This window comes from Syzygium oleosum, unplaced genomic scaffold (genome assembly GCF_021117445.2).
Source record: "Syzygium oleosum isolate NSW1041296 unplaced genomic scaffold, Sole_v2.1 Sole_v2.10, whole genome shotgun sequence".
In the NCBI taxonomy this organism is placed as follows: domain Eukaryota; kingdom Viridiplantae; phylum Streptophyta; class Magnoliopsida; order Myrtales; family Myrtaceae; genus Syzygium; species Syzygium oleosum.
The window spans coordinates 9,532,667-9,556,991 of record NW_026607494.1 but is presented as its reverse complement, the minus strand read 5'-3'; the positions used below and the strand labels follow the sequence as shown (position 1 = coordinate 9,556,991).

The window sequence follows — 24,325 nt, the reverse complement described above, 5'->3', positions numbered from 1 at the left end:
ATTGTTCCTAAATTTAAAGGGTTAATATCACGAAAAACCCTAAACTTGTACACTTGTGACACATTTACCCCAAACTATTTTTTTAACCATAAAAAACCCTAAACTGGTACACCCGTGACAATTTTACCCCAAACATACCACAAAAAACCCTAAACTGGTACACATGTGACAATTTTACCCCAAACTAATTTTTAATATTATTTTTTTTATTTTTTTGAATTTTTTTGAATTTTTTCTTTTTTCTTTTCTTTTTTTTTTCCTTCACCTTCAATCTCTGGCCGGTCGCCGGTCCGGCGACAGGCCAGAGGCGGAAGCCGGCGTCGGGCCGCCCTCGCCGGGGTCGGGCGGCCCTCGCCGGGGTCGGGCGGCCCTCGTCTGCGTCGGGCGAGGGCCGTCCTCTCCTGCCCAGGGCAAGGGCGACCCTCGCCCGACTCAAGCGAGGGTCGCCCTCGCTTGCGTCGGCACCCTCGCCCGAGTCGAGCGAGGGTCGCCTTTGCCCCGGGCGGGCGAGGGCGACCCTTGCCCGACGCCGACGAGGGTGGCCCTCGCCCGACGCCGGCGAGGGCGGCCCTCGCCGGCGTCGGGCGGCCCTCGCCGGCTTCCGCCTCTGGCCGGTCGCCGGACCGGCAACCGGTCAGGGTCTGAAGATGAAAAAAAAAAGAAAAGAAAAGAATAAAAAATAAATAAAATTTCGAAAAAATAAAAATAATATTAAAATTTTAATTCAGGGTAAAATTGTCACATATATACCATTTGGGGTTTTTTGTGGTAAGTTCAGTAAAATTGTCACTGCATACATTGGGGTTTTGGTGGTCAAAAAAATAGTTCAGGGTAAAATTGTCACAGGTGTACCAGTTTGGGGTAAATGTGTCACAAGTGTACCATTTTAGGATTTTTCGTGGTATTAACCCAAATTTAAATTGATAGAAGGATACTATCAGATGTTTTCGTATGGTTTAAGGACTAGTTTGAACGTTTAACAAAAGTTTAAAGACTAAATTGAATAAATTAAAAGTTCAGTGGCGATATTGCATATTGAGCTGAAGTTTCAGGGTCTCACTGAAAAAGCTAAAAGTACAAGTGATCATTTGTGTCGTTATCTCTTTGTACTTAAATAGAAATTATGTGTTTTTCCCGGGACATTTTAAACAAGAATGAATTTCTTCCTCTTTTCAATTTGAGGAAGGAGTCCACGAAACAAAAAGTAAAGGTCCGATCTCGGAACGTGCCGCGCACGCGCGCCGAAGAGGGCGCGTGAAATTTTCTCGTGATATTTAGTCGATGATCATAGCCCATTGAATGGCGCTTAATCTCTCTCTGGGAAATTAAGGTTTCGTAATCGGGAAACCAATCGCGATCATCTCGGGAAGTGTGCCCAATGGATATTATCTAATAAATTTAAAAGAAAAATCATACTAAAAAGCAACCTCCTTCTAGAATATCAGAGTTATTTTCCGGTTTTTCCTTAAAAACATGTTTTTGTTTTATATTTTATTTTTCTCTCCTTTTCTTTTTCATAACATGATTTGGTTCACAAGAAATCCCAAACCGATATACTTTCAACAAATTTTACCCCTGATTAATTTTTTGACCACCCCAAATTCGAAACTGGTACACCCGCGACAAATTCGCCATCCGTCAGTTCCCGTTAAATTTTACCGTCAAAATACTAAGCTAGATGACACGTAATAGTTGACGGGTATACCAATTCAGGGTTTTACCCCTCTTTTTGTCACAAATTTACCAGTTTGCGGTATTTCGTGATGCTAATCAGTTTAACAGAGTGTAAATTTGTCATAAGTATATCCGTTTGTGGTTTTTTGTGGTCAAAAAATTAATTTTGGGTAAATTTATTATATGTGTACCGGTTTGGGGCGTTTTTTATAGTCAAAAAATTAGTTTGAGATAAACTTATTACATGTATACCGATTTGGGGTTTTTCGTGATATCATCCCTTTTATTAAATATTGTTTCATGGAAAAATTACGAATTGTTAAACCCTGTTAACCCCCACGAGGAAATATCCAGCCCTTGTTCTAAACACGACAAGAAAAAGGGCAGGATGTCGCTTCTGCTTTTCCGGTGCAATTTACGGTCTCTTTCGCATTTTTGGTCTATGTCTATAACCAAAGTTAAAATTCACAACGTGCCAACTTTGGTGCGAAACGTCGCTAATCTTGCATAAGGAAGGAATTAGGTAAGAAAACGACGTGGGCTCGCATGTGAATGACAACACCTGTTGTTTCATTGATTACAAATTGAGGGAGACTAGGGATTCGATTAGGATTTTAATGTTCCTAAGGGCATAGCCATGTGCCATCTTTTTCTTTTCAATCATCAATTAGGATTTCAATGAACTCAATGGTTCATTAATTAGGATTCACGCCAGATCTTGACTTCGACTTCGACCTTAAGCCTGGCCACGAATCGCCAAGGAGGAAGACCTTGACTTTAGATCTCGACTGCGACTTCGACTTCGACTTCGTACCTCAACTTCGACTTTGACCTTAGGCTAGGCGAGGCGATGAATCGACGAGTCGCCAGATCTCGAGCTGCAGGGAAGGCGATGAATAGTGCAGTGCAAGCAGGGAAGGTAATGAATAGTGCAAAATCAAGGGTAAAAGAGAGATGTGAAAAATTGATGAGGGCAAAAGTGGAATAAAAGATTTCATTAATTATGGGCTCGAACATTCCGAAAATACTGAATGCCAAATGCTGATTGGTGGTAGCCTTGAAGCAAAGGCGTTTCAAGGACTTTGGAAATGTTAGCATTTCCCAAATGGGCTCCTAAAAATAGCTATCAAAACGTGCTCAAAGGTCATAGAGCTCCAAAGCCCATTTCCAAAGCGAACCAAACGCACCCTTGTAGGCTCGCATTTCTCTCAATCATTATACGATTGATGATCAAGTGGTTTTTTTGGGGAGATGGTCAATTTTGGGGAAGAGGAAGTTGATCCTGCTGGAATCGGTGACGTTGGGTCTGTCCTAGTGCAGACTTATCTGCACAACCTAGGCTCCTAACCTTCGACTAATTTTGGTTCTTGGGTTAGCAAAATCTAAGGACAAAGCAATAAATGGGATCCAATGATGTGTAAAAGGATTCATACGTCCATTTGAAGGTGTGTTGATTAAAGAGCGATTCTTATCATTTTGGGTGATTGTTTAGAATTGATGTTTTGACATATTTCGATGACGAAGCACAAGTTTGTCAATTTATGAAATGAGCCGGACAAATGGCAAGTGAAAATTACAAAATCTTGTAATTGACATCAGGAGAGCTTAAACTTTTTCTTACTTTATTTTAAAGTAAAATATCAGACAATTATATCTAGTTAATTCTTGGATGACACCATATTGGGCAAAGTAGAGTAAACCAGACAGTACTTAGCCAGAGCAAACTATCTCAAAAAGCATGCACTGATCAAGCCTCAGCCCCTTTCTCTTTATGCTTATGCGTATAATCTATGGTGTAATCCTTGAATTAACTCCCAATACAATGCCACAGGTATTCAGCTGAAGTGAAGGATGGGAGGGAAAAATGAGCAAAGGAAATTACAGATGACGAGAAAATATTTCGGGTTGTCTTTTGAGAATGTGTCCTGGAAGCGGGTACGTTTCCGATGATCTAGAATTATACTATCGCCGTCTGGATGAGGCAATGTAGATGTCTCATAGGAAGATGCATGATGGCCTTGCTTTTCTTCGCTTCTTCTTCGGCTTTGGAGGCTGCAAAACCGCCTTGATCGCGGCGTCAAAGACCGCCTTGACATTCTGCAAATGTTTACACAGAGGACTACATATGTAAGCAGCAGCACCAATGCTTTTTTGTTACATTGAAGTCGAGAAGAAGAAAATGAACCTGCTGGGTTTTGGAGCTGCACTCTATGTAAGCAGCAGCACCAATGTTCTTCTTCAGCTCCTCTCCCTAAGAAATCATTGAATGGTTTCTTTGAGTTCATTTACAGAGGAAAAAATAACAAGAAAACGATCAAATAAATTAGCTACGAAATTAGTTTCGCCGAATCAAAGATTTTCTTATTGGTGGATGTCGGCTTGCCTGAAAAGTTGTGATTGGGGTCGCACCGGGGTGATTTATCAAGTAGTGCTTGTCTTCCCTTAAATCTGAGGACACATCACATCCAAGAGTTCACATATCGAATCCGGCTACTGATATCAGTTGAAAGCCGTGGCAAGATGAGAGTATCTGGACTTACCCAATTTTGTCCCTACCAGAATAATCGGCACGGTTGGGGCATAATGCCTCAGCTCGGGGATCCACTGGTCACGAAGAAAAGCCGAGAATGTCCGATCATAAGCAGCGAGACAAATGAATTGTATCGACTGTATTATAACAAAGACAGCTTACCTTCTTGGCGATGTTTTCATAACTGGCTTTGCTGGTGAGGGAAAATGCTAACAGGAAGACATCAGATCCTCTGTAGCTCAAAGGCCTCAGCCTGTTGTAATCCTCCTGTCCTGCAAGCAAGAAGAGAAAAGCCCAAATCAAATAAATTTTACATCGAGTTGAATTCATTTAAAAGCTTAAGCTTCTTCCATAGAAATAATGATTGGCCCTGTCTATTATCAACTGTGCGATGATTCTACACCATATTTTTCTGAATTCGCAGAATTACAGAGTAATTGGTTTGCATAAGTGACCGTTTCTCAATCAAACTAATTTTCCGCTAATTTGCTCTATCGTATCATTTTTATGACTCTGTTAGATCTCAACAAAAGCTAAGCACATGGTCAAGTAGAAAGGTTAAGTTTGAATTGCGAAATTTTAACTCCATCCTAGCACCAGCAGAGACAAAGGAAATTTACAGATTAGGAGCAGTTTGAATAGTCTAGAAAAACAGAGGACCTAATTTGACAGAAAAATCATATGACTGGGATGTATGTAATGCCTGAATAATGAAAGTTAGCATAGCAAAAACTTTCCAGCGAACGAGTGCACAAACTCACCAGCAGTATCCCACAGTCCAAGGTTAACTGTGCTTCCATCCACCACCACATTGGCACTGAAGTTGTCAAACACAGTTGGCACATAATCCTACAGCATGGCAAAAAGAAGATGTCAAATCGTTCGAACTGTCGCTAATTCGCACGTACGAGAGCCGTCGCTAATTCACAGACGAGAATCAGACTGCAAAATTCTTGATCGATTGAAAAAAACCTGCGCAACCACATCGAAATCCAGTATTCACAAGTCCTAAAAGAAACATGAAACTTAAAGGCCAGGAACACATCAGACCGTGGGGAAGGTGTTGCTGGTGTAAGAGATGAGCATGCATGTCTTCCCAACAGCTCCATCACCAACAGTCACACACTTGATGAATCTTGCTGTGGTCATTCTAATTTTCTTCTTCCTCCTCCTTTCTTGCAAAAACAAAAACGTCTTCTCTCTCTATACTCTAAATTCGCTTGCTCTTCATGATAGACAAAGAAAAGAGATAGAAGTGGGAGAGAGTTTCAAATTCGAATAAGATTGGAGGGGAGGTGGGAATTTATTAAGCTTGAGAATCCTGAGCACCCACTTTAGCAGCAAAACTAAATCTCTCTCTCCCTCTCTTTCTTTATCTTTATCTACTGTATCTTTCTGTACAATGATGATTGCACAAAGGAAAAGCTTTCTGTTTCTTTAAGGGGAAGTACAGAGGCATTGGACAAAAAAAATGGTGGTGTTTGGTGCTGGTTGTTAGTTGGATTAAGTGTTGGGCAAGGGAAGTGACTTAAAATGATGAACTTGGAAGAAGATATCATTATAACAATACCTTGCTTAATTAGCAAATACACTATGATGAATACCCAACAACGGGATTTGTGGACAAAAACAGTAGGACTAGGACAGCAAATAGAACACCGTAGGAATTTCTTCACCATGTGGGTCTTGTTAGTTAGGGTTTTGCATGGATTCTAGATGGGCCGATTCACCCCGAAAGAAGCCCAAGACACTTGTCAATGTGTCGCCCCAAAGCAAGAACACGACCCAGCTGACCCATGACTCTGCTTTCCCTTTCTGATGATCAAGATTGTATCAGTTGCAAGACTCCTGTGAGATGGGAAGAAATGGGGTTTGTTCCACACGTACACGCCATCGGTTATTGGGGTGTGTACAGTCACTTATAGCAGGTGATCTTTTATAAGTGAAGGACCCGATCCATTCAGCGTTATTCAATGCTTTTGAATTTGGGCTCCAAAATGCACACCCGTGGCGCGTTGTCATTTGATTGTCGTACACCTCGTCAGCCGCTAATGTCGTGGACGATGCTCACGAAACGGTTTCTCGAATAAGATGGCGTTCCATTTTGTTATCGCAGTAAGACGAAAGTAGCGTCAGGTAAGGGCAGTATGGAATATGATCAATGTAGGTCCAACGCGCAATATCAATCGATGGAGAGAACCGATACAAAAATCTCAATTAATTAGTCAAGATGCCGAGAGGAGCACGTAGAAAACAAAGAATCTTCATCTCTTGTTAACAAATGTTTTAAGGACACTTATTGAGTAACTCAATAAGAAAGAGTTAATTTCCAGTACGAGTTGTATTATGAGGAAAATGAGTTAACAAAAAATGTTTTCTTAGTCAACGGAAAATCTGTGCTTAAATTTAAGAAAATGATTTCTACTTTAAAAAATTAAAAATCATTTTCTAAAATATGATTATGTATTAGTTCTTGAACCTGAAACTCTATGCTTGAGCACGGAAATCCAACGCTGATTCCTGGGTTCTTGATGTCTAGGATCATGTCTCTGGCACTAGGGGTGTGCATGGTCCGGGTGGGCGGTTCCCACCCCGGAACCGTGGATCGCTCGCTACAGGACCGGTTCCAAAAATTGGAACCGAGAATCGCCCGTCGGTTCCATGGACCCGTCCGAGAACCGAACTGGCGGTCCGGTCCGATTCTTGGGCGGGTCCATGGAACCGGTCTCAACAAGTTTTCCTAGACAAATAAAAAAAAAAATCTGTGGACCAACATCGGATCAACAGAACAAAAGAAAAAGAACATAATTTTTCATACAATTCCTACACTATGATCGATTATATTAATCACATCATCCATAAATCAAGTGGGTACCCATTAATTATTGGGAAAAATGACCAAGGTATCCCAACTACACAAGAGCTTCAGACATGATAACAAATTTTCTTCTTTTTTTTTTAATTTTTTTTGGTCAGATTTTTTTAATTAAAAATAAAATAAAATAAAATATATTATTATTATATTACCGGTCCGGTCCGGGTGGGCGGTTCCACACCGGGAACCGGGAACCGGCCCAAACAGTACTGGTTCCAAAAAATTGGAACCGAGAACCGGACAGGTTCCCTTGGGAACCACCGGTTCCGGTCCGGTTCTGGGCGGTTCCGGGTGGTCCGGGCGGGTCCCGGTTCTTTTGCACACCCCTATTTGGCACTCGGGCCTAGGTCCATCGTGGCCAAGCTCATGACCCTAAAACTCGTGCCGGGATCTCGGCGCCCGTATCTAGGTCCATCGAGGCAAGGCCTGAAGCTTCGATGCTCATGCCCGATGCCCTGACACTTGGGCCTGGGTCCATATAGGCAAAGCGTGGGATTTTGAACACTCGGGCCTGGGTCCACAAAGGTCATGCTCGGGTCCATCAAGGCCGGCCTAGAACCTCGGTGCTTGCGCTTGGGTCCATCGAGGGACCCAGGTGCTCATGCCCTAATCCCCTGTGCTTAGGTTGGGGTCCATTAAGGCTGAACTCGGGACTCTAGTGTCCATACCCAATTCTCCAGCTGTTGATGCATAAGTTATTAGCATTTGAATAGTGTATGTCTATTTAGAAAAATCAAATTGGATTTTCCATAACAAATAACGAAAAATATTTTATAATTCATTTTTAGGTTTCGGTCAAACACCGGAAAATACTGTCATTTTCTTGGAAAATGACTTTTTAAAAAATATTTTTCAAAAGTGTCATATTTTTCGCGAAACAAACGGAGCCTTAATTATCTCATTTCGCAATTATAAACTATTTCATATTCTCTCTTCTGAGTTGTTGCATTTATCAAAGATATGTCAAAAAAGAAATATTTTCCACAATATTGGGCTCATCATTGCCTGTCCAACTTTGCCATAATCTTTTCATGTCCAGTAAAACACACCTTCATCTATTCTAAAACTTTTTTCAGTACCTTTGAATTTCTATAAAAGCATCAACATGGAATTCCAATCCCAACATGACTCTATCAAAGTACATGTGATATTTAATTATCTATATATCATAATCTAGAAAGCAGACTCTACGGAAACCTAATAATAACAGAGAATTTAGCGATCAAATAGTTCAAAACATTCATTCAATTGACTAGTCTAAAAACTGTATCTAACATCCTACATTTCCTAAATAAAAATCATTTATCGATTTTCTTCTTTAGGTAACTTAATTACCTTACATTACAATCAATAAACCATGTCCTACTCATTATTAAAGCCCGGTGAAATAAAAAAATTTCATCCATTCAGTTCGTCAGTTGATTTGGCCGCTCGTTCATCCTTTACTATAGTGGCGCCTAAGGGGTCAACCCTTCCGCTCGTTCATCCTTTACTTAATTGAGCTCCTTTCATTGCAACCATACAACTCCCCTTGTCTAACGGTAGAGATTCAATCTCCATATTAACATTTATTCCTATCAATTATAAGAATTCTCTAAAAGTCAAACATACATTTTTGATATTACCTCTAAACATGTTCTAGAGTACTCAAGAAACTCAAGGCTTGCTTGGTCATCTGCGCCACCTCCTTGGCCAAATGTGCCTTAAAAACCTCCAATCCATTGCAGCGGGACACTGCTTATACTTGGCCCCTCATATATCCATACTAGTGTAGTTAGATCAATAGTATTGAGGATGGCAAAATTAGTAATGAGAAGTAACTCTTTTGAAATTTTCACTAATTAAGCAAACTCGATTAGAGAATAGAATTATGTAATCAGCCGTGATGTTTAATTATTTATAAATCTTATCGTGGAAAGAAGAATGCCTGGAAACCAATAATAACCGGTGATCAAACAATTTAAAACATTCATTTGATTGACTGATCATTATCGTTTCTCTTCTTGGATAATTCTGTTACCTTATCTCGCATCAATTTAAAACATTCATTCAATTGATTGATCATTTCTCATTTTCTCTTCTTATTCCTTCACCTTATCTTACAATCAGTAAACTATTTCATACTCTCTCTTTCTTTTAAGCGTTAATACCATGAAAAACTCCAACCTAGTACACATGTGACAAATTTATCCAAAACTAATTTTTTGACCATAAAAAATCCCAAACTGGTACATTTGTGATAATTTTACCCTCCGTTAGTTTTCGTTAAATTTTACCGTCAATTTCTGAGTTAGATGATACATGGCAATTGACGGGTGTATCAGTTTGGGATTTTACCCTTCGTTTGTCATATGTGTACCAGTGTGCGATTGTTTATGGTATTAATTCAGTTTAACGAAGGGTAGATTTATCATAAATGTACAAAATTTAGGGTTTTTGGTGGTTAAAAAAGTATTTTTGGGTAAATTTATCACTGGTATACTAGTTAGGGGTTTTTTGATGATAAAAAAAATTAGTTTGGGGTAAATTTGTTACAAATGTACCGGTTTGGAGTTTTTCATAATAGTAACCCTTCTTTTAATTCATTACATTTATCAAAGTTATGTAAAAGGAAGAGATATTATCCAGAACATGATAGGGCTCGTAAGTGGTTTCGGCCAACATGTCGTACGATCTACTAGAATAATTCTAGAATGCGTGTCGAGTCTTTTCTCACTCTTTTGATTTTCTAGATTAGATAAAAAAAAATTCACTTGTTTAAACTGGGGCACGAATTTGATAAAGATGCAACAAACTTAATCTTGCGAGTCTTTAATTTGAAACAAGCCTAATCCAACCAAGATTTTGTTTCCCTTTTCAAAGAGCATAATTGACATAACAAAGAAGGGATTGTTAGATATCGTTGCCCTACCGACCAAAAAGAAAAGATATTGTTGCCCTAGAATTGAACTCTTTCTTTCTATGATTGACCTAAACCCTAATCAACAATCTTCAAGATATATATTATTTATCCTACTTTACCATAATCTTTTCATGTCCATGTAAAAGACACCTTCACCAATTCTAAAACACTTTCTTTTTATTGCCTTTGAATTAATTTATAAACACATAAATATATGGAATTTCAATCTCATCACATCTCTATCCGATTCAAGGTTTGTTACATGAGCATTGATCCTTATGAGGAGATTTCTTTAAGCAAAAGAAACATAAAGACATATTCGTGTTCTCATCCTATCTCTTTCGCCATCGTCTTGATGCAGGACCCATGCATAGGCCGATCAACAATGGCATAGGCGGTGCGCACGCGGCCTGCGCCTCGTGCAAGCACCAAAGGAAGAAGTGCGACGACAAGTGCGTGCTGTCTCCGTACTTCCCCGCGGAGAAATCCGCGGAATTCCAAGCCGTGCACAAGGTCTTCGGCGTCAGCAACGTGACCAAGATGGTTCTTGGCGTGTGCGAGGAGGACCGGCGGCGGCTCGCCGACTCGCTCGTCTGGGAGGCCAGGCTCCGGCAGCAGGACCCAGTCCACGGCGCGTTCGGGGAGTACCAAAGGATACAAAACGAGCTCCAATACTACAAGAGCTTGTGCCAGAAGCAAGTGATCCAATCGCAACACTTGCAAGGGGAGCTAAGCAAGAGAAGCCATGGCACAGCGCGAAGCTTTGGTGGGTGGAACAACAAGTGCACGAATGCGATGGCATGCGACCCCAGGACGAGCATGAATACCGTGGCGAGTTTCGGAGGAGGAGGAGGGGTTGTTCATGGTACGGCCATGAATAATACTTACACGCGTGACAGTGGGAGTTGCATAATCGATTCGATTCCATATCAAGGGCAAAGTTCAGAAGATTTGAATCAAGAAAGAGAGATTGCTTCTGGTGTCCCACTCCAACAACATGGTATTAATGGGTTTAATCAGCTCTACTTCATGTCAGGTAATTTACCCCATTCAAGTTTTCTATTCGATTCACCGTCAGTCTCAACAGCCGTACTAACGAATTTTTTGGGAGCGTACCTCAAATTAGTAAATCAAATTACAACTTCTGTGAAAATCTGCAGATGGTTTCATTGTTTGCTTTGACGATTAATTAGGGTTTGGGTACATTTTCTTGCTGGCTAATTGAGTGTAGCTATTGTCAATGATGTTACAGGTACATAGGGAGAACCTGGATCAGAAACTTGATGATAACATCCATGGATGGACGATGGAGCTCCCAAGAGTCTCACCTTTGTTGTTGTCTAGGGTTGTCGGAGGTTTCTTTTGAAATACATGGATAGTTATACAACCTTTTACTGTTTCTATTCTATATTTATCCGTTTGATTTCCCAAATTATTGTCACTATACAATTCAATGTATTCGGAGAATAGGCCTTAGCACGTTTCTGGGATTCTAATGTTTCTTTTGACTTCGATTTTGCGTACTTTGTTTGGTGTTTTTATGATTTGTTCAGCTGCTGATGATATGGTATGGCAAATCACCAGGCCATATGCATCGAATTACGGCTGATCTAGTGACCAATTTTACTCAATTCTCAACTATATGCGAAGCCAAGTAGAAAAATCAAGAACAATGACTCTAAATGTATTACGACCTCTTATCAAGACATGTTTACAAAAATGATATAAAGCATCCCCATCGCTTGTAAACTCTTTATATACATGCGATATCATGTGGTTCATTTACTATAACCTTCACTGATTACTTGCTCACAACATTGTAATTTTGCGTGGCGACATGGATATAAGTGAGATTATTCAATTGGTTTAAGAGACTATGTTGACTCCTAAAAATGACATACTTTCTATTACAATCGTTATACTTGGTTAGTAATCATAAATCATCGATGAAAAGAACATGTGACAACTTGAAGAGCATTGACAACTTGCCTAGCAAACTCGCCAAGGAAGTTATCAACAGCAACATCAATTATCGACATAATGATGAGAGTTCTTATTGTGACGAAGTCATCGATCAACACGTAACTTCATTTAGATAAGTGTTACAAGATAATAAGTAATTGACAATTTGCCAAGGAAGTTATCAACATCAAACATAGTTATCGATGAGAATTAGTTGTCGATAACTTCCTTTAGATAAGTGTTACAAGATAATAAGTAATTGAAAACATACCGATGAGAATTCTTATTGTGATGAAGTCATCAATCGACATGTAACTTCATTTAGATAAGTGTTATAAGATAGTAAATAATTGACAACTCGCCAAGGAAGTTATCAATATCAAACATCAGTTATCGATGAGAATCCTTAGTGGGATGAAGTGATCAATTGACATGAAATTTCTTTTAAATAAGTGTTACAAGATAAGAAGTAACTGCTTGGTGGCTATGTTTATTATCACTAGGATAAGATTAGGAAGTTATCTTTTAAAATTTAATAGACACTTGTAATCATCGATTGTGAGTTTTAAATAGTCATATTATACTATTTGTAAAAATCCTAATCGATCAATCACAATCACAAAGTTCTTTGCAAATTTATCTTTACTTTTATGCAATCGCAATCACAATCACCTACTTATCAAACTAAAGGGTCTTCGGCCCATTGTTCAAGAACCCAGAATAAGGTTACAGATTGGTCATAAAGGCCCAAATTTATAATTCCCTCCCTCTTAGCTGGTTTCCAATCCTCAGTTTAATTGCTATCCAAGATTGGCTTCAGTCTTTGTACTTTTAATTTTCTATACATTTACTTTCTCGTCCAAAATTAACAAAGGTCGATTTACGCATCGATCCATCGACAATCTTCGAAGAAATAGACTCAACACTCAAATTCGTCAAAGAAGCAAACCTAGCCTCCAACGTATCACAACCCAAATTTCGATTCTAAGAACTTGAGTAGTAACTTGGCCATTAGCCATTAGAATACTCTCAAAACTAATGAATCCAATCGAATAATCTTGGACAATCCATTCGAATATATTGTAGATAAATTTAGAGAGACCAATACCTTTATACATTGCATAAACGAATCGATATCAAAGCCTAACACAATATCTTCGTATCATCGAAAATAAATGCTAATATTATCTAGATGAACAATCTAAAGCTTCTAAGCCTTGAAAGAATGTCACTCTTTATCTCGCCTCCGCAGTCCCTCATTTCGTCCTCTGATCTTCTTCGGAATCTGAAACGTTTCAGCTACCCAACTTCATTATCAAAATATATTCCTACAAAACTCGCAACTAATTGAAAATTCTTATTAGAGTCTTTTGATAAGGTAATAAGCATAATCAAAAACAAAATATTCAGAATAGACTGATCTCAGGAAAGGTCTCCAAGACAAAGATTCACAAAATAGTAAGATTTATCAGTATAATTCGAAGATGAACCATGGAGTTGCGAACAATTTTCAAGATGAAGATTCAAAAGTTTCGAAATTCAAGAATCTCATCACTCAGTCTTGATGAACGGCAACCATTGTTCTGCATGCACAGAACCTACGCAGGATCGAACCTCTTGGGGTCTTGGTGCTTGTCTTGTTCTATGATGTCGGTCGTCTCCTTTGACATTCACTCATCACAGGATCCCGCCGCTTGCCGATCTAAGCCTCTCTGCATTGATTAAAATCAGAAGCATTTAGACGTTCCGATGGACTTTCGCGTCATCCGCCCCTGCTGAACTTGATGATCGAGATAATGAAAAGAATGTCCCGTTTAGAGAAACCGAACCTGGAATTTGGACTCTCCCCCTGCGCCGCCGTGGCCGCCCCGCTCGGTCTTGGCTCTCTGGAGACAGAATCGGTCGACCCCGGGGCACCAGTATGGGGGTCGGGTCAGGCCATGGCCGGGGCGGAAGGGACGACGACCGAGGCGGCGGAGACTCGAGAGGATGAGTGCATCGCCCGGAGGAGATCGGCAAGTGGTGGGATCATCTGATGAGTGAAGTCGTCGTGATTTTTCTTTCTTTCTTGATGGAGTAGACTATTATGAGCGTCGGGTATCACAACAATAAACTTCAATATCTCTAGATTTTAAAGTAAAAAATCATCTTTCCAATAAGATTTTTCTTTTACCGATAAGATTGGTTGGCATGAAATCAAAGATATCTTTTTCAAATAGTTTTCACACATGATCCATAATTCATTAAATTCCCACATAAGGTTGAAAAATTCATAATTCAAATAGTCAAGATAATTGTCTATTAATCCCATGAACGTATTACTTTTCGAAATCGAATCTAAAGCCCTCTCATTATGTAGTCATTTAAGTTCCATAATTTTTCTTCCAAAAAAAAAGTTCCATAATTTGCAAATTTAAATAGTTGCCTTTCTCCTTAGGCGTTTAGTCTTTTCTTTTTTAAATGCGTATTCACATATGTTCTTTTACTATTTTTTAGGTAAAAAAAAGTCATTGAGCGATCTTTCTATCAAAAAAAAAAACTAAATGGAATTACTTTAATGTGAAAATCATGAAAATTTTCGAATTACATCAAATCACCTTAAAATTGACATGTAATTTATCAGGGGTGTGCATGGGAACCGAATTGGACCGAACCGGCCAATTTTGGGTGATTCCCAATTTCAGGTGCGGAAACAAATAGCTGGGATTGGACTGAACCGATATATTTTTTTTATTAATCTTTTCTAGAAAATTGTCAAAATCCTAAATTCGATCACCGGTCCGGTCCAGTTCGCGGTTCTAGGATATGATCAGCCCAGCCCGAAAACCGATGAGCCTACGATTTACCTTAAAATTGGATTTGGCCCATCTCAATTGACTTGATGCTGACTGACCGGACAAGTCAAGCAATCCGATTCCCACGGCATCGGGCGGACGATCTTTTGAAGGACACAGCGGCGTCGGAGGACTCGCAAAATCCTCGGATCGAAAATGGCCGCCGCCGCCGCCGTCGGAGCGACCGATCTCCGACCACCCACGGGCCTCGTCTCTCTCATCGCCGCCTGCTTCCTCGTCGCGTCCTCCTACGCTTCTCTTCCTCCCGACGCGCGTCTCCTCGGCGTCCACCCGCTGGGTACTAGCTCTCCGTCTCTCTGTCTCTGTCTCTGTCTCTCGTTGGCTGGGCGTGTGCGTACGTGTCGGTGTACGGTAGCGATCTTGTAGATTTCGACAATCTTGCATCTTGTTGGAAGATTGAGTTTTGGGTTGCTGGAGCCTGACTTTTTCGTGCTTGGGTATGTCGAAAGCTCGAAACTTTCAGCTCGTACTTGGAAGATCGAGCTGGTTTGAGCAGGTTGCAGAGTAGGCAAGATCTTGAAATGGCGTGAAATCTCTTCTTTTGTCGTGCTTTTTAGTTTTATCTCGTCTCTGTTTTTGACTTTCCAATTTCTCTTCTTTTATCCTTTCTTTTAAATTATAAAATTTGCAGATGAGAAATTCTATGCAGCAGAGGTGATCAAATGCAGGGACGGCTCCAAATCCTTCACGAAAGACTATCTGAACGACGATTTCTGTGACTGCATCGATGGAACGGACGAGCCAGGTGAGGCTTCGATTCGAATTGAAGACGGTATTTGTGTTGAGGTTCAGTGTCAGGGTTGTGAGGATTGTGTTCCAGCTGATTGTATACTGTGTTTAGCTAGTACCCTAAGCTATATCTTGAATTTTGATTGCCCATTGGGAAAGGTTTGCGTTAAAATCAGTACATACTACCCTCGGCAGTTGACAGTAGCCTCGGAGATTTCCTAGGATTCAAATAACTCCTGCTGCTTTATAACGGAAATGGGTCGGTAATTTTAGTTCAATAGTTGTTATGGCCGGTCAGGCTTGTTTCTGCTGAGAGTTGGTTTCCGTAACTGTGATGGAAACTGTCGACTTGCATATCTCCCTTTCGGTTATACGTTGTATGTGTATCCTCTCTATTACTCTTTCGGAAGTTTATACCTGTTTCGTTACTGGCCTGTGGGCCGCTTTTAAGTGTTTTCGCTTTACTCTTTACGGACAAATCGAAATTAATTACTCGCATGTCGACAAGAATCAATTCAGCATGTTCAGTATGCAGGCTACTTCACATTTTTGTAGTCATTGTCAGTTCTTTCTGCTTTCAGGAACTTCGGCTTGTCCAGCAGCAAAATTTTATTGCAGAAACGTGGGTAATACACCTAAGTTCATATACTCTTCTCGTGTCAATGATTATTTTTGTGGTAAGGACTTTACTCATTGCCTTCCATCCTAGACTATTTAGAGCTGGTTTGATAAGCTCCTTTCAGTATAAAAAATATTTGTGAGGAGCTCATTCACTTCCAGGAGATTATGCCCTGTTTGCATTTGTATCGAACCTTTAGCATTGTCAGTTTGGATGTGACTGTCTGAAAAATATCATAGTGACAAGCTGTGTGTGTTTTTCATTGGCCTTCGGAATGGTTGGGAGAGAATGTACAAACAATTATTCAATATTTTATTTTGCTTTACAAGCACTTGTGAAGTTAATAACATAATCAGGACTCAGAAGTTCCTGGAAAGGGGTTAGATAGGGAGAGATCTTTTTAGTGTGTGTTTTTACCATATCTCTATTCTGAATGACAATTAAACATTTTCTGGTCCTCTTTTCCCCCCTGATCATCATTCCCGGGTCATTCCATTATAGATTGCTGTGATGGAAGTGATGAGTATGATGGAAGGCTCAAATGTCCCAATACGTGCATCATGGGAGGAAATGTCGAGTATAAAGCTGAAAGCTATGCAGCAAAGACAACCATTTTGGGCATTGACAATAAAGAACCAAAGAATGGAATGAACTTAGATGAAATGATCCAAAACCTCAAAGGTACACCATTTTCTTTGCGTGCATAGAATTTTTTTGCATAATGGAGAAGCAGAAACTGATGAGTAAGGGGTTGTTTATCAGGATTGAAGATTGTGATTGTAGTTCAGGTGCTTCTTATTAGTTGTCTGTTGATTCTCGAAGTTCTACGTCGTCGGCGCAACAGACAAAGAAGGAAACGCACTCGTTGATTTAGTTCGCTCCATGGTCATTAATGACATCCATGTAATATTTCTTTTACTACTGTTGCATAACATGAGTCAAAAGAAAAAGTACTGTCCCACAACACCTTCAATTTGACTTAATAGTTGCTACTTTGATTTGAGCTCTAATGCTGTGTTTTATTTTCAGGTTTGTTCTTTGACCATATCTACGTTGATTTCTGGTGTGGCATTTGTGCGTCCTAATTTATGACTGAATTGCCAAACCTCACCTGGGCTGTCACTCAAATTGGACACAAGTTCTGGAATACACAACAGCATACTGATTGTTGGTTCAATGACAGAAGAGTGCAGGGAAGGTTTTTGTATGTTTAGATGTTTTATATTAACACCCCCTGACATGGTGGTCATGATGTGAAATTGAAACGTAATTAGTTAGTTCTAAAAAGACAGGACTACAAGGTGAGGAAACTCACACGGGAAAATACTTAGTTCTACATCTAACAATCCAGCGAGGTGATATGGATCAAATGTGAGGATGGCTTTGTTGTTTAGTCATTAATGAAGACATTCCTGTTATGACCCTAATATTCGAAAGCTTGGCCCCAAGAGAATGTATCCCGGAAACGATCACCCCTAGTAACAAGTCGATAAAAAAGGTGTTGCATGTGATATTCATATCAAGAACCTTTCACTCTAGCAAAATCACAATTCAGATGGGTCATCTCATAATCCCACGAGGCAGGTATCTCTTCATGGGCTGTCATTGAGATGCCTATTTATATCCACATCACAGTGTATTGTAGGAGTGATCAAAGCTTTAACATATAATAATTTCATGAGTTTGCTAATGGTAAGCATGTTCCTTCAACTGGTACTCGTAGACATCATATGCTCATGAGAATCTACGCGATTAAATGGAGTGAATTGGAAGGCTTTTAATCACCAAGTGATTACTCAATGAACTGGTTGGTTCACAATTAACGAACGCCTCTCTTAATTTAATCATGCATGAGTGCTTATGCAGTGAAAAATTATACGGGTAATATCTTTTTATTATGTAAAATCTTAAAAATAAAAAACTCTTACCAATTTCATAATCCTATCTCGGTAAAAGCGCGTAGCGGATAATTCTTTTTCCTTTTTAATTCTTTCTTTTCCTAATGTTGGGTGTTGGGCACGAGACGGTTTGATTACTTCATCATCCTCGCTACCTTTAAAAAATTTTCAATATCCACTTCGAGTTTTTTTCCAAATAAAGAACAAAAAAAGAAGAAATAATTGTTTAACATTGCATTAAAGAAATGAAAGAAAAGGGAAATAAGTTATACCCTCACATGCCCGAATCCACTTGCATCACTAAACAAAAGATTAAAGAAAGAGAGAGGGTGATCATGATGCTTTCATTCGCTGGTCACTTTCTTGAGATGGAAGGGGGGTGGCGAATAAACTATTGCACCCTCTCTCCCTAACCATGATTATTGCCTCCCCCAAAAAAAGAAAAGGAAAAGAAAAAGAAAAATTTGTAATTAATTAGGGTTAACGAAACGATTTGATTAAGAGTGAAGTCCAAAAGTCCCAAGATGAGGAGGGAGGGGATGGGAAGGGATGGGAAGGTGCTGAGAAGGAGCTTGAGAGAGAGATGGAAAAAGAGAGGAGGACACATAGCCCTACATGTGAGTATGGTTTGGGGACAAAGCAAAAAGAAAGCTTAGTGCATGCAAACAATTCACATGGTCTGACATGATCCTCTCATTGCTCTCCCTCTCTCTCTCTCTCCACAATGTTACACACAGCTCATGCCCCAAAATCCCACTACTCCACCTTATAATATAACGTGGGATCCCTAATATATTAATCTTTTTCCTGTGCTATACTTTGATGTACGTTTGATGTAGGCAAGAGTTGTCGGGTACATCAGTCTGGGGTCTCCCCAATGTGGTATGCAAGAGAGCAACCTAAGTGGCCAGAATGAAGCAGATACAATACACGGATGTTTATATATATGAGGGGTTCGGCTCGTTTGAGTCGTTTTGTTCCGGCCTTTAGCAGTGACCGTGCCGTGGTACTCCTGCCCCGGATTGTCGAATCGGGTCGATCCGTAAGCCGTATGAATTCTTTTGCACTGAATGTCTGTGCCTCCGCACAATCACTGGTAGGGGTCAAAATGGGACACATGATATATCTTTTGCCACTCTGTGCTCTCTCTTGCTCGCTGCACATGCTCCATGGAATTATGAAGCTTGCTAGCTAGCAAAGGACAGTACCACTATGCATCGCCCACATAATGTAATATATATATAAAACTAGCCACAGAAATGATGGACCTCACTCGCGCACACATGAGCTCTTCCCCTGTCGAGACATCAGATCGTGCATGGCGATCGGATCGGACGGCCAGAGATCGGGGATCCAGAAGATTGGTGGGAATAGGGTGGGCTGGAGGGTATTGCAGAGGAATGTTTCCATTGTGGGATATGTGAAACAACAATACTGATGATAATAATAACAAGAATAATGAGACTATAATAAGAAGAAGATGATGCAGATGAAGAAGGCACCACCACCAGTAAAGAGGAGGTCACAAGGGCACGTGGGTTGCAGATTCCCTCTCTCTTTCTCTTCGGGTTCTGATAATAAAAACTACTGAGCGACTTTCCAGTAATACCGTTGAGTCCCAACCTCCCTCATCCAGCTGTGCAATAGCTGTCCAATCTCCCCCCATGTGACCCCACTGCACATCCACAAGGGGAGGGAGATGGAGAGAGAGAGAGAGAGAGAGAGAGAGATTGTTCCTGAGAGATTTATCATCATCAACAAGCACAGATCGAAAAGGGGGGGAATTTGATAAGAATAAGAAACCAGAGCCCCTTGAAAGACTATGATGATGTTTTCTTCCTGTTGGTGTCCTTGCTTTTCTTCTGCAGCAACGACATTCTCTCTCTTTTGAGTGTATTTATATGGAGCTCCCTTAGAGATCATCATTTGGTTTGGTTCTTTGTGTCAGTTGAATTTCATTCCCTTTTTCCAGTTCCCCTCAATCAGTGTCCTTCCTGATCCTAAACAAAACATCAAGCACACCACCCACGTAACCTTTCTTAGGGATTGGTGTGGTGTGTGTGGCTTCTCTTTTCGTTTTCCCAGTTTTGGTCCTTAAATTTTTGGAGAATTTGCGACCAAATTTGATCAGTTGGGTTGTCTTGCCGTTAGCATTTGCTGGATTGTGGGTGGCATTGTGGCATTTTGATTTATACAATGGCACAATTGCCTCCTAAGATCCCAAACATGACCGCCAATTGGCCTGACTTCTCTCTCCACCACCAGAAGTTCCCCTTCATGGGGTCTCATCAATCACCCCCTGTCCTCAATCCGGCCGCCGCTGCCGCTGCCCAGAACAACAACCCTTCTTGGGTTGACGAGTTCCTTGACTTCTCAGCTGCACGCCGCGGGTCCCACCGCAGGTCCGCGAGCGACTCCATCGCCTTCCTCGAGGCCCCGCTGCTCGAGCATTGCCGGAACTCGAGCGCGCCGGGGTCCGGCACCAATAGCGGCCACAACCACCACGACTTCGATCGGTTCGACGATGAGCAATTCATGTCCATGTTCAATGATGAGATCTCCCCATCGGCCGTGGTTGTCCCCCACACAGGGTCGTCATCGAACCCTTCATCACCGTCCGATCACAACAGCATCAACGAGGAGAAGCAGGCGGATCAGAAGCAGCAGCAGCAGCCAAAGAATGAGCCTGAGGAAGTGCAAAGCCCCTGCCAATCTGACTCACCGGCCACCACTCCACCCAATTCAAACCCGGCCAATTCTTCTGAGAGGATCGTTGATCCCAAAAGGGTCAAGAGGTAATCATAATTATCTTAACATTATTCCTAACAAAATTCATCTCAAACCGATTAAATGACCAGGGATAATTACAATGCAGCTGACAATAATTGATAATAATTCTCTCCCGTTGCCTTTTTTTTTTGCGATGAAACATGTCATCTAACAAACAGAAGCACCATCATATCTCAGAACATGCATGCAAGTACTTCTTTCTCATTAAAAGAAGGTAGAGTAGGGATTACTATTGCAAAATAATGCGTTGAGTTTGACTCATTAAATAGGTTTTGGAGTGACGGTTCTTTTTCCTCTTTCTTTTTCTTTTCTGGGTTGGGGTTTTGGGTTGGAATTAGAATCTTAGCAAACAGACAATCTGCTCAAAGATCAAGGGTGAGGAAGCTGCAATACATATCAGAGCTCGAACGTAGCGTCAACTCGTTGCAAGTACGTACTTAACTGAAGAACTATTGTCGTTCTATATGTGATTATATTACGCATAGATGATGGAATGGCCAAGAATTAGCTTCAACCGCGTGACATTGATTTGTTCTTCGTGCATGGTCGCCATTGAAGGCCGAAGTTTCAGTGCTGTCCCCAAGGGTTGCCTTCTTAGACCATCAACGCTTGCTCTTGAACGTGGATAACAGTGCTCTCAAGCAAAGAATCGCAGCATTGGCCCAAGACAAGATCTTCAAAGATGGTTAGTGAATCATTCCCCTTTCCATTTTTTTAAATTAAACTTACTTATCACCGACTTTGCAATTATATTCTAAGTTCTGAAGCAAATATGTGTGGGCTCTAAAATGATATTAATCTGGTTTAAATGATTGTTTGCAATCTTTCTATTGCTTAATTTATTGATTTTGTACACCGATTCTGATATTTACAAATGTATACATATGAATCTAATGTGAGGGATAATGACGGGCATTTGACTTTTTAGCCTAATGATGATCAGTTTCAATATCACCTCAATTACGTGTGGGAATGGAAACCTAATTAATAGGACAGGTACTCATGCATGCATTTGTTCTCTCCACGTACGAGCATTTTGCTTGTTTTGCATACCACCAACACCACCACCAATTAAATTTACATTTTTTTTTCATTTTTCTTGAATTATAACTGTTATTTTTTTTCTTTTGCAGCACATCAAGAAGCATTGAAGAGGGAAATAGAGAGGTTGAGGCAAGTTTATCACCAGCAAAGCCTGCAGAAAATGGAAAACAATAACGGCAACAACATTAACAGCAACAACAACAATGCAACCGCACCATCTCCTCCTCCTCCTCCTCCACCTTCATCCTCTGAACCCAACAATCCTCCATTGGAGAACAGTAAGGAGCAGCTCCTCAGCGCTTGACTTTTTTGACTCCTGTCCCAGCTTTGTACCTTAACATTATTATCATTATTCCCTCGACAGTCTAATTTCCCCCCAAACAAAAAAAAAGGACACAGAGAGAGAGAGAGAGAAATTAGCCTCCCAAGTTCTACTCTTTTGTCTCCTTGAACTTTTTTAACATAAAATTACTTCCTTCCATCTAATTGGGTATCCATATCCACATCTATATTTATGGAAGAAAAGTTGGAGTTCATGCCAGCCAGCTTTTTCCTGGTGTATTCATTGATTTTTATGTAGAAATTCCATGTGTTAAGCCAACTTGAGGAAGAGGGTGGTGTGTTGTGGGAAGCCTCTTGATGGGGCTCGCCTTCTCTCTCTCTCTCCCTCTCTCTTGCTCTCCCTTTCGATCTGATGATGATCTGTGGATTCACGTGATGTGTCTACATCTTGTGGGGACCGATCAAAGACGACATGATTGGAGGTCAGAGACAAACACGTGCAGCTGTGATTGAAGTGAAGAAGAAGAAGAAGAAGGAAATGAAAAAGAAAATGGTGATGCTCTCTGGAGTTGTAAAATTAAAAAAAAAAGGGAAGGAAAAAAAAAGAGGAAGTATAAATATTGTCTCTTGCTTTATCTGATTTGGTAGGGTGTGGTGGTGGTGATGATTGTGTAATGCGGTGATTTTATTAACTTAATTATTTTATCATCCATTTTGATTTTTTTTGGGGTTAAATTGTAGTTTTTGAATTTTGAGTCATGTTGGAGGGTAGTGGAATTTGTGTTGGGATGGATGAAAGGTGGGGGTTTGTTCTTAATTTTTTTTGGGGGAATTTATTTGACCTTGCAGTTGGGGGAGGATAATGATGATTGAGGAATTGATTTCAGACTTCTGTAACTTTTTTCTTTCTTGCGGTGCATATGGTCCGATGATGTAATATGCATTTAGTGTTTAATTCAGACATGATATTGCAGAAAAATTGTAAATATTGAATTCTGGTGCAAGTCTGTGCAGTGGATGATTGTTGCCAAATTTTACAATACACGATTAGCGGGTAAACATCAATGTAAACGTTGTTTGCTCCCGTTGACACTAAAAAAAAAAAATGTCCAAATGTTGTAGTGGACAGTTTGGTCGACAAGAATACTCAGTGTAGTCGATAGAGGTTTCAATGAGAAATAGTCAAGTGCTGGAGCAAAAGTTGATAAATGAGGAAGACTATCCGGCCAATGGGAAAGAGAGTTGGATGTAACCATCAAGGTAGTGAAATCGATGTGACTGTCAAGATAATGGATATAGTGTAACTAATTGTAATCACATATAGGATTAGAAAGATATTAGTAGGTTTAAGTTCTGACCGTTTGTGTCACCATCGAATTTGGATTATACTATTTGTAAAGGACTCCCAATCGATTACAGAACTCAATGTATTTTTGCAAATTTAATTTTTTCCTCACTCTTGTAATTTACATCTCTGGCAACTATTGTTCCCAGTATTCGTACTTTGAATTTCTTATCATTTACTTTCCTGTTTAAAATAAACAAAGGACCCTACACACCCTTTATCGATGTACTCATCTATCTATCCACATGCTAAAAGGTACTTCATCATCTTTTCGGTGACATCTTTTTGGCATACCTAATTGAACACGTTGTTGATTTGAGAAGACTATAATAGCAAGAACGAGAAATCAGCAAGAGTCTGACAATATTGGTGGCAATAGCAATCCATTACCACAAACCGTTATGTGAGAATGTCGTGCATTCGGAATACTCAACTGCCGGAAGAGTAGCAGAGGGTAACCGATAGGGAGATGTCGATCTTCCAAGGCACTTTCGTGAAATATCATTGAGGGAAGTTGCACTAGATTCCAACATTGTGGCAACTATATGGAGGATGTTCAAGAAACAACCAAAGAACACGGCTAACAACATTGTGAGCCATATTTCAGACTCGATCAAGTCGATAGTCATCAATGCTCTAAATGATGCCCTGTTTAGGCTAGGATCTTTCAACCAATCATTACAATGAAATTTTATGGCACCAAGGTACATCCCTAGTTCTCCTTTATATAATAACGTTGATCAAGCTAATTAACCCCCTATAAGAATTTTATAGAGGGTGGCGATAGCATAACGGCACCGTTAGATAGAAATTATATCGA

At 40.3% G+C, this 24,325-nt stretch overlaps 4 protein-coding genes across 4 annotated transcripts; 3 read left to right on the top strand and 1 right to left on the bottom strand.

Moving 5' to 3' along the window:
* Positions 1–3,276: 3,276 nt before the first annotated feature.
* On the bottom strand, positions 3,277–5,599 carry LOC115685503 (rac-like GTP-binding protein RAC2). Its single transcript, XM_030610581.2, has 7 exons — positions 5,255–5,599; positions 4,966–5,053; positions 4,367–4,476; positions 4,215–4,278; positions 4,058–4,122; positions 3,860–3,925; positions 3,277–3,771 (listed from the first exon to the last, which is right to left on the bottom strand). The coding sequence occupies exons 1-7, from the start codon at positions 5,351–5,353 to the stop codon at positions 3,670–3,672; spliced, it is 594 nt and encodes a 197-aa protein (XP_030466441.1). The 5' UTR covers positions 5,354–5,599; the 3' UTR covers positions 3,277–3,669.
* Positions 5,600–10,347: 4,748 nt separating this feature from the next.
* LOC115685555 (LOB domain-containing protein 17) lies at positions 10,348–11,590 on the top strand. Its single transcript, XM_030610629.1, has 3 exons — positions 10,348–11,070; positions 11,234–11,336; positions 11,535–11,590. The coding sequence occupies exons 1-3, from the start codon at positions 10,348–10,350 to the stop codon at positions 11,588–11,590; spliced, it is 882 nt and encodes a 293-aa protein (XP_030466489.1).
* A 3,257-nt stretch (positions 11,591–14,847) lies between these two features.
* Positions 14,848–17,599, top strand: LOC115685494 (glucosidase 2 subunit beta). The gene is made up of 6 exons (XM_030610567.2): positions 14,848–15,075; positions 15,430–15,543; positions 16,109–16,204; positions 16,648–16,827; positions 16,909–17,049; positions 17,176–17,599. The coding sequence occupies exons 1-5, from the start codon at positions 14,934–14,936 to the stop codon at positions 17,013–17,015; spliced, it is 639 nt and encodes a 212-aa protein (XP_030466427.1). The 5' UTR covers positions 14,848–14,933; the 3' UTR covers positions 17,016–17,049; positions 17,176–17,599.
* A 1,942-nt stretch (positions 17,600–19,541) lies between these two features.
* On the top strand, positions 19,542–22,751 carry LOC115685490 (basic leucine zipper 34-like). The gene is made up of 4 exons (XM_030610562.2): positions 19,542–20,839; positions 21,173–21,263; positions 21,393–21,519; positions 21,968–22,751. The coding sequence occupies exons 1-4, from the start codon at positions 20,241–20,243 to the stop codon at positions 22,180–22,182; spliced, it is 1,032 nt and encodes a 343-aa protein (XP_030466422.1). The 5' UTR covers positions 19,542–20,240; the 3' UTR covers positions 22,183–22,751.
* Positions 22,752–24,325: the final 1,574 nt, after the last annotated feature.